This window comes from Buteo buteo, chromosome 9 (assembly GCF_964188355.1).
Source record: "Buteo buteo chromosome 9, bButBut1.hap1.1, whole genome shotgun sequence".
NCBI lineage: Eukaryota > Metazoa > Chordata > Aves > Accipitriformes > Accipitridae > Buteo > Buteo buteo.
The window spans coordinates 33,689,951-33,705,479 of record NC_134179.1 but is presented as its reverse complement, the minus strand read 5'-3'; the positions used below and the strand labels follow the sequence as shown (position 1 = coordinate 33,705,479).

At 40.1% G+C, this 15,529-nt stretch overlaps 1 protein-coding gene across 10 annotated transcripts in view; it reads left to right on the top strand.

The window, feature by feature from the left end:
• The window catches only part of LOC142034537 (SAM and SH3 domain-containing protein 1-like), a 570,133-nt gene that overhangs the window by 539,001 nt on the left and 15,603 nt on the right, over nt 1-15,529 (top strand). For all 10 annotated transcript variants that reach the window (XM_075036016.1, XM_075036015.1, XM_075036017.1 and 7 more), the window contains 7 exons: nt 1,823-2,169; nt 6,619-6,690; nt 9,112-9,255; nt 11,454-11,589; nt 12,603-12,772; nt 13,886-14,095; nt 14,825-14,975. In XM_075036016.1, the coding sequence (XP_074892117.1) occupies nt 1,823-2,169; nt 6,619-6,690; nt 9,112-9,255; nt 11,454-11,589; nt 12,603-12,772; nt 13,886-14,095; nt 14,825-14,975 (1,230 nt within the window). The remainder of the gene's footprint in view (nt 1-1,822; nt 2,170-6,618; nt 6,691-9,111; nt 9,256-11,453; nt 11,590-12,602; nt 12,773-13,885; nt 14,096-14,824; nt 14,976-15,529) is intronic.

The following is a 15,529-nucleotide window of genomic DNA, read 5'->3' as shown; positions in this document are numbered from 1 at the left end:
TTCCCTTACACATTCCTGTTTTTAAAGAAAAGTACACTAGTCCCAGATCCTTCTCCCACATTGCTACTGTTGACTCTGTTATCACACTAAATATATATCTGGATGATCTGATACTAGAATGTGCCAATATCTGAATCCATGTGTCTTTTGTATTAGTCTGCTCCTAGTAAGCTAAGTAACTGAAGCTTCCTAATTCCTGGGTAGCATTCTTATATGGCATTTAAAAACGAATCACATCTACATCTGTGTCGTTATGGCTTTGTGTCATGGACTCACTCCAAATAACATCTGTTACAGTGTTGACACACAATGCATATTTTACAAGCTGTTTAAAAACATATTTACTCAGTGGACTAAAATTGTTTATCAGCACATATTCAGTCCCAGGAGAATGTCTATTTTCTGTTCAAATTGAGAAGTAGAGGGGAAAAAGAGCAAGTTGGACAGTCCAGTGAAAGTGGTGTCAAAATCAGTCTCCAGTCTACAGACCCACCCCAGAAAAATTCTCAAGAGTGAAAGTTGTGTGTCAGATGTGATCCACTATCCCTTCACTGTCACAGCGAGTTTTTATCTTGGTAAAATAGCAACTTAGATTTCAGCAAATATAGGTCAAATATGTTTTGCCAACAGAGTGAACTGAAGCTGGGAGAGGAAGCCTGTACAGGGCAACTAATGTTCTTTCACCTTGAAATGTGTCCCCTGTTACTGAATGAGCGAGTTTAGTAAATCATAGGTATTTTGGTAATGGTTCAAATTTAGCTCTGCTGTAAGACCATGGAAGCAATCAAAGATGAAGGCAAAGTTGGGTCAGACAAGAAATAAATAGTCACATTTCTCTGTGTGTTTCTGATACATACCTGTGAATGCTGTGAAATTTGTCAGGCAGGAGTGAGGAGGATGTGTGCTCTTGTTTGACTCTTTCCTTGTACTGCATCTAATACCTGAGCCTATACTTTGCTCAGAAGAAAACACCAGAGAAGTGTTTCTTGAAAGATAAATGTGAAAAGGACTTGCAATTTCAGGTCCTTTATTCCATTCTCTCCACTCCAAAAAGGAGACCTGGCTGTTTGCCCACCTCCAGTACTTGCATTGCAAAAAGTCTTCTTCCCTTTCTGTGAAATATATATTTGGTGAAAACCAAGTGTTTCTGTCATTACCAGGACACTGTTGAAATTGGCACACCCACAATTTGACCTACCTTTTTTTTCTTTGCATCTGTTTAAGTAAATTCTGTGTGATTAAAATTGGTGCCTCTTCATCTATCGAAAACCCCAAACTTTTAATTTCATCCTGGAGCTCAGCTCCGTAACTTTCTGGGAAAAATACTGCTTTCTGCAGCAGCAACAGCACTGGGTATTGGAAAACTGGACCTGAGAGATACTTGTTTGGGTTTTTAATACCTGGGTATACTTCTGACCTATTGTAATCTCACTAGAGCTGAGCATCATATGCAAGTATCAGAAGAAAAACATGAGAAACAGATCCCAGTTCCAGCTTTTAAGGATGTTCTTAGTGAGAGCATCTGTGGTCTTACTTAGCTGCAGATAAAAGAGAGAAACTTAAAATAATGATGAGTTTACTTACAGGATGCTGTCATCTCTCTACTGTTAACTCATCCCAGAACTCTCACTTCACAAATGGAAGGAAGGAACTGCTTCAGATTTATCCACTCACAAATACCTTCTGGGCTGCTTATATCAGGAAGAGTTTTCTTCCATTTTAAGTGGATGATATCTTAAATAAATACAATAAGGCTCTACAGGGAAACATCTTGGAGAATTATGAACGATGACATGCATTGTGCTGCTTTTGTCCCCTGTAGGTGTGGAAGAACACTCACTTGACAACTCTCCTATACTGGATGACAGATCGGCACTTTATTCTGGAGTTCACAAGAAGCAATTCTACTTTGACAGTTCCTGTGAAAAGCAGCCAGAGGACGACTCGGACTCACTTACTACTTCTCCTTCATCCAGCAGTCTTGATACGTGGGGAGCTAACCGGAAGCTGGTGAAGACCTTCAGCAAAACTGATAGCCGTGGCCTTATCAAGCCTCCCAAGAAACTCGGGACATTTTTCTCTTACCCAGAAGAGGAGAAGACCCAGAAAGTTTGCCGCTCCTTGACAGATGGGGAAATGAAGAAGAGCCTCGGCTCGCTGAGCCATGGGGTAAGTACAGAAAGCATTTGCTTTTATGACAGCAACAGGCACAAGCACCATCTTCTGGTGTCCCTGGAGGAGATTCAGAGTGTAAGGAAGCAGATCCGATTGAAGAAAATGGATACTAACTATTCCTGTTCCAGAGCTTTTCTTTGCCAGCGCCCTGCTAGGAAAGGAGCATCCCCCGCAACTTGCGACCTACAATTACTGCGGCACAAAACGAAAGGGGGTGGAGGTTGTGGCTTCCCAAACAGAAGGCTACGAGGGCGCACTTCTGTCAGCGAGTTCAATATTACCTATGTGGTGGAGAGAAGCCTGTACAGTCACCTCAACCTCTCACAGCTGGTGCGTCCCGTTACTGACAGGACCCTGAGCAAGGCTGACAAGCAGGACCTGAGGAGATGCCTGCTGGAGGAGGATGAGGAGGCCAAGAGGAAGTGGGCTGCCACAGTGGATCGCTGTACTAAAAGGGTTCTCTTGAGAATCCACCAAAAGTCTGTGAGTCAAAGAGTTGCCATGAAGGTGGTCTTCCAGTTTCTGTGAGGTTGCAGTCAACACTTTCTGCTTTATACTTTTAACGAAAATCCAGTGCTTCTGCTTAGAAACTCTTAAGCACTGTAATTCAGCTGTAAGGGAAGAGTTTGATATACTCCCATCAGAGAAGAGTTTTGTTGAGTTTGCAGTTTTGATGTGTACAGAGTAACTCAATGAGAGAGAGCAAATACGACAAAATGCTGCTTTTTAAATTCATCTAGTGCAGAAATTGAGATCGCTGGTGAACAGAGGAGCTTTGAGATGCTATAAACATGTTCTTTGTGATGCTTTGGGAGTCGGTATTCTCTTAAAGGGATACTGAGAGATGAACAAAATTTTCAGAGGATTAGAGCATCCTTAGTCAACTGTGCTCTGTTTCTCTCCTGCTGTCATTGCCTCATATTGGCCCTTCCCTTCTCAGTTTGCATCTCATCAATTCACCCACCCAGCTCTGTATTCTCTGTTATACACACAGCTGCAGAAAGACAGGGGGTTTTACATTATCCAGACACTGCCCTCCTGCTTGCTGCACACCACCAGAAGTGCCCCTTCTGCTCTGTCCCCAGCCACTGCTCCTTCTTTCTAGCATGGGGTGAAGGTGATACCTTCCCTCAGAGCATTGTGGAAAGGGAACAAGGGGTAGCCGAAAAAGGAAATTGTGCTTTACAATGGGAAATTAAGTGATTTGAGTACTCCAGATGGATCCAAAGCTGCTTCCTGATTATATGACCCAGTTTTGACAGTTTCCTTAACCATGATGCTGAGTTTCCTAGGAGCTTTGCCTTTGGGGTCAGCCAGATCTCCAAAGCTGAGCCAGCTAGTCTGTTGTCTAGTTGACAATGTAGATATGTTCCCTACTTCAGTGGGTGGAAACAGCAGTGCACCCATAACATTAAGCAAGATATTCCAGGGAACAATACAGTAGAAACAGCTTTCCCTCTTGAACTACAGATTTTATTTTGAGAGGTCTCTGCTTCTATTTCTGTGAGGTAGTCTCAATATAGATTCAAAGCCTTAGTCTCCTTGAATAACCTGTGGGAGGTGAGCAAGCCTTCATGGTTCACTTTTTGCTCTTTGGCCACAAAACAGATAGGGTTTTTTCTACCCAATACCACCATACTGTCTTGGCAGCTTCACTATTTCTTCTGCATTGACTGCTTGCCCTGCCACTCAGAGAGTACTGTTTATGTTCATAGACACTGTACTCAAAAGACGTTTTCCCGTGAGGATATTACAATGATAACAGAAACCTTGAAACCTTACTCATCCTTCTGTGGGTTGAATAATAGGGGTATCTCAGGCAAGAGAGCATACTCATACATGCTAGAGATGCCCCATAATTAAAAATACCGTTAACTGTCTTTGTAAATATAGATGACAGAAACAAGGTTTTAGTTCTTCTAATAAGTTAGTCTCGCCATAGTAATTTCATTATGAAAACCATCTGGACTGATTTTCACTTATTCATAGAGATACAAACAGAGAAGAAATGGATAGCATTTTTTTGTTGTTGAGGAACTAGGTCAACTGTTCCTCCATCTTTGTTTGAATGGGATAAATGGTGGAGACATGCTGCTTTTACTAGCTTTTTCAGCATACTTCTTCCTGAGACTGCCAAAAGCTGGCAAACTTCAACTAATGCCACTCCTCATTCCTAGAAACACTTAATGTTTGTTTGCTGCAACCTCAGGGAAATTGCAATGCCTATGTATTCAGTGGAACCGGTCACTCTGTCTTGCCTTGCCATTCATTTTTGTCATTTATATTTGTTTCAGTGACCTGGACATGCATGAAATTTTCAAATCACATCAGTTTTTCTTTTCTCCCAAAATGATAATACTTTTAATTGCATGGCCATTCCATTGAATATCCCTCTCCTCATCCACAGACCTTTTGTTTGGTACAGTATTGCCAGGGTCACTACTAGAATCCAAAGGCGGAAGTCAAATGTTAAATATATGGGGAGGTCCATAATGAAACAATAAGCATCATTAATATGGTATGTTTGTTCAGAAACTTTTAACCAACAGATATTTTGCTCTCTGAGAAGGCTGCTTTAGGAGGAGCTCTGGCTGGTTTGACAGACAAGTTTGCTCAGAGCAGTTCCAGATGTCTTCTCTTCATTGCTGGGGTTACCATATGCTGTAGGATTAGTTAGAATGGACTCTTCACAGAAGGACGACATTACTCATAGCTAAACGTGCTGTGCTTTAAAAACTGATCTTATTACTTGTGGTTGGTCTCAAATGCTTTCCAAAAACAATTTTAAAAGCTATGCCATAGTCACATTGCATTCTGGAAAAAAACACTTTAAAAAAATTCTACATCACAGCACTCTTTTTAATGTGTGTGGGGCCTAGACAAAGCTGGCTTTGAGTTCTAGTAGTTGTGGTGCGTACAAAAACTGTCATCCAAGCACTGTAGGTGCACAGCACCTAACATAAAAGCTAGAAAAGAAGACTTTTTAAAAGCTGTTAATATGCATGCTGATTAGCAGTGGATAAGGCAGGAGGAATGTTTACTTTAATAGAACTAATTGATGTAATTGTTTATTAAGTGGCACAGTTTATAGAGCTTGCTTCTTCCTAAGAGAGTGTCGAAGCAGACTGGTAGTTCTCAGGTGTTGGGTCTTCACTGACTCCCAAGTACACACTCACTGTACTGATTGGGCAGTCCCTTGTAGGTATGTCTGACGCTTAGCTGAGTCTTAAGGTGTGTTCAGAGTTACTCTGTTGGGTAGTTCAGGCCCTAAAAACTTACGGTTTGCAGGTGGTTGATCTTCTGCCTCCTGTTTGTCTCAACTCTGACTCTGAAGAGCATACTTACAATAGACATCTGCCTGTCTCACAACCCACACTCAGAGCCCTGAGTTGAAGTTGTGGAAGTAAATTGTAACTGCTGTGCCTTCATTTCCCTGGATTGCCTTGTGAGACTTCTGTCAGGGCCAGGTACTTGAGTACTGTGCAGCTGGTTGTTCAGTGGCCAAATAAAAAGTCAAAGGTTTTACCTTTTGGATTGCAAAGCAAAAGCTGGATTCTCTCTGAGCCCCCTAAGTGTCTGGTCTTTTTTCAAGTGATACCAAAGCTTTAGCAGAGACTCATCTGCCACAGTTAAACAGTGGTTGGCTATGGGAGTGCAACTGTACTGAGTTTGGTTGCTCTCTGCTCTTGGGAGGGAAGCAGTGTCATAGTGCTGATGTTCTTTTTTTTATTCAGGATGATTATGATAAACTGCATTTGTGCATTCAGCCAAAACCAAGTCATTCTACTAGGTGATTGTGGCACTGTAAACATAGCATACTTTCTCCCAGAAGTAGCTGAGCTGCTGTGTACCACCATACGTGTGATGGTAAATACCTAATCTGGAGTCAGAGCTTGCTGAGTCTCTGAGGACACAAGACTTATGGATAGCTGGGCTAGTTTTTCCCTTGTCTTATCAAGGGCTTGCCCTACAAGGCCTCTAGTGTATCCCTGTATTTCAGTGGAAATGGAGTCTATGCAGCTGTTCCCAGAAGGTAGGTTATTCAATGCTTTAAAAGACTGGTGGTTCTCTGTTTCAGTGCTACTATGGACTTATTTATGAAGGCAGATGGGAGCGCTGAGGTGGAGTTGCCAGCACCCTGGAAAACTTGATCCATAAGATCAACGGTTCCCTCGGACCAAAAAGTCTTTTTTCTTTTTAAATAGTAGGCAATAGATGACTCAACAGCAGCAGACCTTAGGCCAAGGAGTTGTCTCTGGAAAAGCCAAATGACTCAAATTGCTTTATAACAGATTTCTTGATTTATAAACTCCCATCCTTTTGTTTGTTTGTTTCCATTTTTGCAGACATTTGTGTTTTCACTGCTGTTTTCCAAATCACAGATGTTTTGAGTGAGCTAATCATTGTGATAGAACTGTATCCATCCTTTTTTTTTTTTTGCAGAGAACCTGTAGCTTTGGAGGATTCGACTTGACAAATCGTTCCCTTCATATTGGAAATAGTTCTGACCAAATGGTGAGTTTAAGACAAGAAGGCACAGACTTGAAATAGCATAAAATGAAATGTGCAATAGAGTTATAATAGACCAAAGTGTAATTTAGGTCTGTAATAACAGTTTGGGGATCCAAGGAAACAGAGTATCTTTGTTAACCTCAAACTTCCTTAGCTTTGAGAATAACATACCCACCCATATCCATGTGTGTATAAGTATTTATATACCGTATGTGTAAAGAGGCAGGAACAAGTGATCAAAGCGCAGATCTGGGGGCACATCTGTGGGCTATTCTTATGTCTGACTTCCTCAGAGCATCACCCCAGGCAAAACATAGGATTACTATACTTTCTTGGTAAAAATATTTGCTATTTGGAATGATGAGGCACACTTTCATTCACAGAAGATCTACAAGTTACTTGGGTGGAAGTCATTATGTAAGAGATTTATTATTTGTTTTCTTATTGTATCTAAGAGCTCTGGAGTAGACCAGGGTCCCATTGTGCTGGGTGCTGCACAATTGATCTGAGAGCTCTTTGTGTTTAAAAAAAAAGAAAACAACACCAGAAAACAACACCTCCCCTGAGAATTAATTCCATTTTATGTTACTTATGTTGATCCCGGTGTTACTTTTGGTCAGTCTTTGGCCAAAAATAACAAAACAGAAATGAGCTAGAACATTGTATCAAATGAAACTGCCAACGTATTTTTTCCTTTTGTCCATATATGTTTCTCTTTTCTGTTTCAACATTGGCTCTGATAACTTCTCTGTTCAGTTAAATCAAGTCTAAATTGTGGAACATTTTGTATGCCAGCATTATATTATTTTTCATGTCAGCTGGGGTTTTTGGGGTTGTTTTTGTTTTTCTGATTATTTTTTTAACATTATAAATTACCCCTAAGTTGGCCAAAACTGGGGATGGTTATTTTATTCATCAATTTTCAACTCAGTAAAATGTTAACTTCCAAACTTACAGTGTTTATCTTTAAACATAGATACTTGGCATCTCTTGTTCAGATTGGTTTTGATACAGGAAAGCATGAAATCTAGATGTTACGTTTTTGCCTACTAGCATCAGTAGTGGGAGAGATGCAGTGCACCAGAATCCTGTATGCAGATCAAGGGTTTTTTTCTTGAAAACTTTTAAGTCCATTAAGTGGAAGGTTTTTTTCCAAAAAGATAAGGCAAAGAGCTGTCCTTAATTTCTGCTAAAAGACCAGAAGTTACCAAAGAAGTTGTAATCACAAACAACTTGTAAAGGAAAAAATACAGAATTGTCAGAAATGAAGTATCAGCTGAATTTCAGGAAAACTTTTGAGGAGAACATTAGTAAAGTAGCAAACATACATAAATTTAGAAAAAAAGATAAATCTTTTATGTAGAATATAGTGTACACTTATTTTAGGGTTTGTTATGTACCTAAATCGTCCTCAGAAGGATTATTGAACCAAGTTGGAGACCAACTTCAGTAGTCAATCTGTTTGGCCAAACAGATTTTGGTCCTTTTTGTCTTGTGATTTTTGGTGCACTCTTGCCAATGGAGGGTGCTGGTGGTAGCTTTAATAGAGCTGCTTTGCTGTGGTTCCTGACACACTGTAGAACAAAAGACCATGTTCAACGTGCTGCCTGGACAATCTGAGTAAGGGCTGAGTCATAGAAGTTTGGCAAAATGTCAACTGATCCATGTTAATTCTTCGCATGTGCTTGTAGCATAAGTAAATGCTAAGTACCTTAAACTGGTTTAGAAAAGGTTAAATGCTTTGAAAGCAGCTGGCCTTTCTCATCCACTATATATGGACCAGCTAATTTAGTTCCGCAGTACCCTGTTGTGTGTCTTAAGAATAGCTGTGCAAGTGTAACCTTCTACCATGGTTGATGGATTTAGTAGCGCTTTTTTCATTTTTTTTATAAACAATCCACAGTAAAACCACAGAGACAGTCATCAAGAGAGGTTAACTGAATGCCTGTCTGAAAATAAAAAGTAAAGTTGGGTAGCCAAATGTAGGTATCCATATATATACACACAGAGATACGTATTTAGCTAGGATCTCAGAAGTACCTTTATTCCTGTTAAACTACATGTAGTATTGACCAACATGAGCCACAACTACTGTTGCATGTCCTGTCAGGAGGGCTTAGCCTGAAACCATGGAGTTTTCTATGCGGTCAAATACTTACCTGAAACTCAAAGAGATGAAGGCATCCTGACAGATGCCAACACATCTACACACAGCACCTGCAGTAAAGGTTACCAGTCAGGCCTTAGGAGTAAGGTACAGTGGACTGCTACAGTGGTTTTGCACAAGGTCTTAACAGTGAATTTAGAGCAGTAAACAGGACACCATGCTGCCATCCTGTGTCTGCCTGGATGCCTGCAGACTGCTGAATGAGGAAAAATATGGCTCTTGTATTTTATAGGTTTAAACCCTGTTTTATTTTGCAGGGCAAAGAAGGAGACTTTGTTTATAAAGAAGTGATCAAATCGCCCTCTGCCTCCCGTATATCTCTGGGCAAAAAGGTGAAGTCTGTAAAAGAAACCATGAAGAAAAGGATGTCTAAAAAATATAGCAGCTCTCTGTCTGAGCAGGTATGTAAGGTCTGCAATGGAATCCACTTAATAGCGTAGAAGTGATAATCAATATTGATTCCTACGCTTCAAGGCATCTCTGAAGAAATTTCTAACAAGACTATGTCATATGGCTTATTCCTATGTTCTTATAAAATCCCTCACTGTGAAATGGCTTCCTATAGATGCTAAACCATGAAAATGCATTTTCAGACTTTCATTCAAATAGCTCATCAGCAGAAGCCTGTGGTTGATGGCATTACACATCTCACTCTGTATTTCCATTTCTTTATCTATCATCATTATTTATGAAGGGAACTGGTCTGTGACACAGGGTCACAGTAGTATATTTAATCTGCAATTTACACCTTAGTTTAAATTCCCAGCATAACTTCACATACAGGGTTCCTCTCTGCTGTTACAGATTTTTTTCTCCATCATAGCTTGCCCACTGCAGTAACCCATTAGAACAGATGCACAATGTAGTCAGAAAGGGGCATCCCACTGAAGATTTTCCTATTATTCTTTCATTACAGATTTTTATAGCTTATTCTTAAAGGCAAAGCTGAAGTACATTAGTTGTAAATTAGGCTTTGAATTGCAGTGGCCTAGGAACAATTGCCATCTTTTTCCCTTTCAGTATGCTTTGTGTTCTTTGCTTTGATGGAGTATCAAAAATTCGGTATTTGTTTAAAACCAATCTTGCCCCTTGAAATGTGTAAGGAAGAGCTTGGAAAGCGGCTGGGGAGGCAGAGCTCTCTCTGGCTGACATTGCCACCAAGTGGCCTCGTACTGGCCACTGGATGGCCGGGGCTGCTTGTGGCCGTAGGGAAAGGAGAAGGAAGGGGAAAGGGAAAGGAGTCCTGCCCCACCAGATCAGCCTTTTGGTATTAATGCAGAGCCTTAGGGCCTGTGAAAGGAGCAGTTCGTAACATTCAAAATAACAACCCCAACTGCAGAATCTGGAGACGGATAGAGAGGCAGAAAGGTGACCAGTTTTATGCAATGCTTTGCAACATTAAAATCCCTTTTCTGTAGGACTGTTAGCCATACTTATTCATAAGCAGGGGCAGTGCTACAGTTACGGTTATTTAATTTAAATTTACAATTAAAACGTTTTAAGGTCTAGCATGATTTGATACCGATAAGGAGATGCTTTGGTGTCTGACTGGCCTTACAGTGCCCCTCTGCAAAGGCTGCCTAAGAAAGGGATGCTTTGAGAAATCAGTTGACAGGGAGTTAGCAATACTTCTGCTCTGTAGCTCTCTCCAAGATTGAGTTGACCTCTGAAGTCATAAGCTGGGATGACTTTTTTTTCTGATGATTCTGCAGCATGCAAATAATAGCTTTCATCTAAAAGTTTTCTGACCACACCTCTCCACAAAAACTCTTCTTGTATGCAAGCTAGAGTTCTTTTTTTTTTTTTTTCCCCTCAAACTTTTTGGTATAGTCATTTTAGAATATTTGTACCTTCCTGTCATCATGACTGAAACTGTGTGCCAGTATCTCTGCATTGAAAAAAACAAGCAAAAGCTATTCTGGCCACAAGTATCTGCTGCTTTGTTTTAACTACTTCACAGAGGCTGACAGAATTTCAATTTAGGAAAGACCCTTTTTGATTTCCTGTAATGCATGACTGAGGGAGAAGAGAAATTGCCTCACCTATTGCACATGTAGCAATTTTTTTTATATTTATGCATTTATGTTTATGAGTACTTATGCTATGCACAGGCTGCATTTTCTAGTTAATTCTTTTTTTTCTTCAAGGTCAACAAGCAAAGATATCAGCAATTCACTGCAAAAAAAAAAGTACATTGCTGTGTGTCTCACTTGCATTGTCTGATTTGTTTGTATTCATCTTTGTACAAAATTCTGATTCAGAAAGCTGAATTTGGCATTAGCTGTTTTGCAAGTACTGCTGGCAAAAATACCGTGTGTCATTAAAACCTTTGAATTAGGAGTTTTGTGTAATGTTTCTTTGTACTTACAATGCTAGCTCTTTCAGACTGGACTGTTTGCTCCTGCCCCCGCTACCATGCCTAATAAAGTGGGGTTTCTGCCACAGCTGAGTACCATTAAATGAGTAGAAAAAACACAGAAGGTTTCATCCTGTCTGGTAAAGAGCAGGAAAACAGAATCTCTTTCCTTGGAGATGAACGAGCAGATCCTGTCAGTACCTGTGTTCATTTACCAAACTGAAATGGTTCAATCCCTTTCAGGAGTCCAGTCCTGGGGTCATGCCGGGTTCTCCGCAGTCGCCACCGCTGGACGCTGACTCCCTGGACAAACCCAAGCTGAAAGCCGGTGGCTCAGTAGAGAGCCTGAGGAGTTCCTTAAGCGGTCAGAGCTCAATGAGTAAGTTTGACTGTAATTGCGTTGCTCCATTTCTGTGGCTTCAGGGAGCGGAGATCTCCACAGTAAGCAGAATCAGAGAAAGTCAAAGCAGAAGCAGTGGTTAAAAAGTAGAAAGGCTGATGGGTTAGTCATTAAGGGTTTACAAAGAACTGTAAATTCTTTGATGCAGAGACGCTTTTTTTTGCTTTGTGTTTATACAGAGCCCTGAAAAAGTGAAATCCTACTTTCTGGCTGGGTCTGCTGGGTCCTGCTATTACGATATAAATGATTGGAGTTAGAACTACAATCCTTGGCCAGTAGTAAACAGCTCATCTTTACACTAGATTTCTCCTGGGCACTTCTGATGGGCTTCCCACCCACCCGCCCCCCCAGAGAGACCTTGAGGTTCTCTTGTTAACTACTTAGAGGAGTATTATTTAAAACCTCTTTAGTTAAGATAAGCTCTGTTTTGTGTAGAGATAAAGTGGGACACAGATGACGTGAACTTGCTTCGCTATGAATTATTGACCAATAGAAACCAAGGGAAAAAAAACTGAAGAGAAAACTCCATTTTTAAATGACTGAAAGTGTGTTCTGAAAATCGTCTGCTTTTTTTTTTTTTTTTTTTTTTGTAATATCAGTACAAAGTGTTGCCATAATACTAAATTTCTGGATGTGAGGGGGATTCTGGAACCCTCAAGCAGGATTCAGAGCTTATTTTCCCCACACCACTACGCTTTTTGTGAGCAAAACTTCCCAGAAAGATGTCATCACCTGTGATGTACTATAGATGAGACACTAGTTAAACGGCTTCTCAGTTAAATATTGTGGAGCTGAATTTGGGAGAACAGGAGTGCAAAGTAGATTAACTAACTCTCCCATCATAGGTATATAAGAAGTAGCAGCATTTAAGTCCTTAACTTTGATTACTGTGTTTTGTAGAAGGAAGACCCATTTTCTGTCTCACCTCTGTTTCTGAACCTTCTTCACAAAGAGATTCTTTTTTGTGGACTGATACTATGTCTCTCACACAGGTGGTCAGACGGTGAGCACAACAGACTCCTCTACCAGCAACAGGGAGAGTGTGAAATCAGAAGATGGTGATGATGAAGAGCCTCCTTACAGAGGACCTTTTTGTGGAAGAGCCAGGGTTCACACTGATTTTACTCCAAGTCCTTATGATACAGACTCTCTGAAGCTCAAGGTACCAGCTGTATCTGTTTTTAAGGGGACAAACATTTATTTTGGCAAAAGTCTTAATTAAGAGATCTTTTCAAGAACTATACAGTTCTTAGTCTTTTTATGAGTTTACATGTGTTTTTTGAAGCCCTTTGACCTGTCTTATTCTGATACATTTAAGATTTGCTTGAATTACACAAAATGTTATAGAACATAAGTAAGTATTAGTATTTCTCCACGTCCACGGAAAGACACTTGTGTCTTCAGTTTCTGAAAAAATAAAAATGTGCCACAAATTCATTTCTATTTTCAAGGATTTTCTTTGAAAGATTGGAAAAATACACAATGAATTAATCCATCAATGGAAAAATTTTCAAAATCCTTGAAAGAAATGTGGATGCACCTGCACATAGTATCTCTTAAAGGCATTTCAGTTAATATAACTTGTTTTGAGTTAATATTTAATTACTTTGCTGACTGTGAGTTGCCATCCCCCCTTTAATTTTTCTGGATATCAGCTTTTGTTATTTTTAGTTGTGCTATATTCTATTCAAACTGTCTGACTCCTTATATTCATGACTTAAAATTCCGAGGGCAGCTAACTCCTATTAAAGCAGATGTATGTAAGGTAATCTCTTTAAGGATACAAAACCAGTTGTGCATCCATTTCTTTGTTATGGTTAGGAGCACATTAGGAAAAGCAGCAGTCTTGCATGGTTCCTTCTGCATACACCTCCTTTCTGCAGGAGATCTGATGTGAGATTGTGCCCATATACACTGAGCATGTTCTTATTTGCACCAATTTCAGATAGTTGCCCAGCTGAGAGACATGTGTACAAAACAGGAGTGATGCACTACTGGGCTGTAAGCAGGTTTGTGAATCTGGACAGTTGGGGTCCATTCCAGGTTCTTTTGTTGACTTGCTCCATGGTCTTAGGCATGTCACTTAATTCCCTTTTCTTCCATTTGTAAAACAAGTATAATCAGACATTTTTGCAAGAGCTGTGGTTAACCTTTTGAAACCTAAAGACTGTTGTCCATTCTATGTACATGAAAATCTAAGAGAAAGTGGGTGTGTTTACTTGAATATCCATCAGAAAGCATGCCTAAATGCCTTTCTTGCTTCTTTGGTCTGCAGAAAGGTGACATCATTGATATAATCAGCAAACCCCCTATGGGCACTTGGATGGGCCTGTTGAACAACAAAGTTGGCACTTTCAAATTTATCTATGTGGACGTGTTAAATGAAGAGGAAGAGAAGCCAAAGCGGCCCACCAGGAGACGCCGCAAAAGCAGACCACCGCAGCCCAAGTCAGTTGAGGATCTCTTGGATCGCATCAACTTGAAGGTCCAAATTCTCTCATTCTGTTTACGCTTCAGTTTTCCTTGTGGGAAGGGGGCCACACCTTTGGAGTTGCTAGTTTTGAAAGCTGCACACCAGATACATAATCCTAAGGATCATGACACCACTTAGCAGAATCGGGTCTTAGCTGCAGAGTGAAAATAGCTGAGGCCAGGCAGAACTGCCTGTCAGGCTTAATGAAGTGCTGCAGGCTACAAGTTGTATGCACTCAGAGACCGTAAATCGTTGCATAGTATGGCTACTAGCTAACACACTTCAAAAGCAAGCAAAAAGTGTAAAATAACAATAGTTATTCTGTCTTTAAAGAGGAAGGTTTTTTCACATTTCTGTTCAGAAGACCTAGGGATAAACTGGTGCGGCTGTTGTTCACCCTTTGTACTTCTCCCTTCATACAGAGCTGTGCCTTATTGTGCATCCAGGTAGCATGCTACCCAGGCCATTTAATACAGTGTGTTACAAATACAAATATGTGTGCAGCATTCTAGTTCTGGCACAGTTACCTCCCTGAACTCTGACCAATGTTTATACAAACTATAATCCTATAATTTTGCTGTTATACAGTGGTTTGCATTTGCTAAGCTACTGCTTTTTTTGCTGGTTGTGAAAAATCTCTTCTGGTATCTTTATTGACAAAATAAGTTGAAATAAATATATTGTCTCACAACTGCCTTTTTTTCTTCTTTTTTTTCTTTTTTTTTTTTTCCTTTCATGCAGGAGCACATGCCTACTTTTCTGTTCAATGGTTATGAAGATCTGGATACCTTTAAGCTGTTAGAAGAAGAAGATTTGGATGAACTGAACATCCGAGATCCTGAGCACAGAGCTGTTCTCCTCACAGCAGTGGAACTTCTGCAGGAATATGATAGTACGTGGGATGTTTGAGGTTTTCAGTTTTACTAGAGCTCTGCCAAGAACCTTGTGAACCCCTTAAAGCAGAAAACTGGTTCCAGGATTTTGATTTTTTTTTTTTTTTTTCTTAATCCAGTTATTTCCAGGGTAATCCTGTGTCACAACATGTAGATTTTTGAGGAGTGACTTAAGACTTGCATTTGTTCTGCCACAAGTCTTTTGTTCATGTAAGCCCTGCTACCCAACTTATTCAAGTGATGTCAAGTGTACAACACATACCCTTTAGAATACTGATGTTCAGGAATAAATCCTGAGGTAATATACTAAAAATAAGAAGCTGAGGCATGGAGAACAGGAAAGAAGAAACTTCTAGACTAGAAGGAAGAGATTGAGGTTATCAAGGATAAGAAAAAATTCAAAGCCCAGAGGGCTTTGGAGAAGGGTAATATGAATTAAACTTTCTCTTATTTTACCTGCACATGCATACAATTCTTGAACTGTGACTTGCAGGATTGTACAGGTAGCTTCAGGCTGTACACATGACAACACAGCAATTTTCAAAGGGAGCAA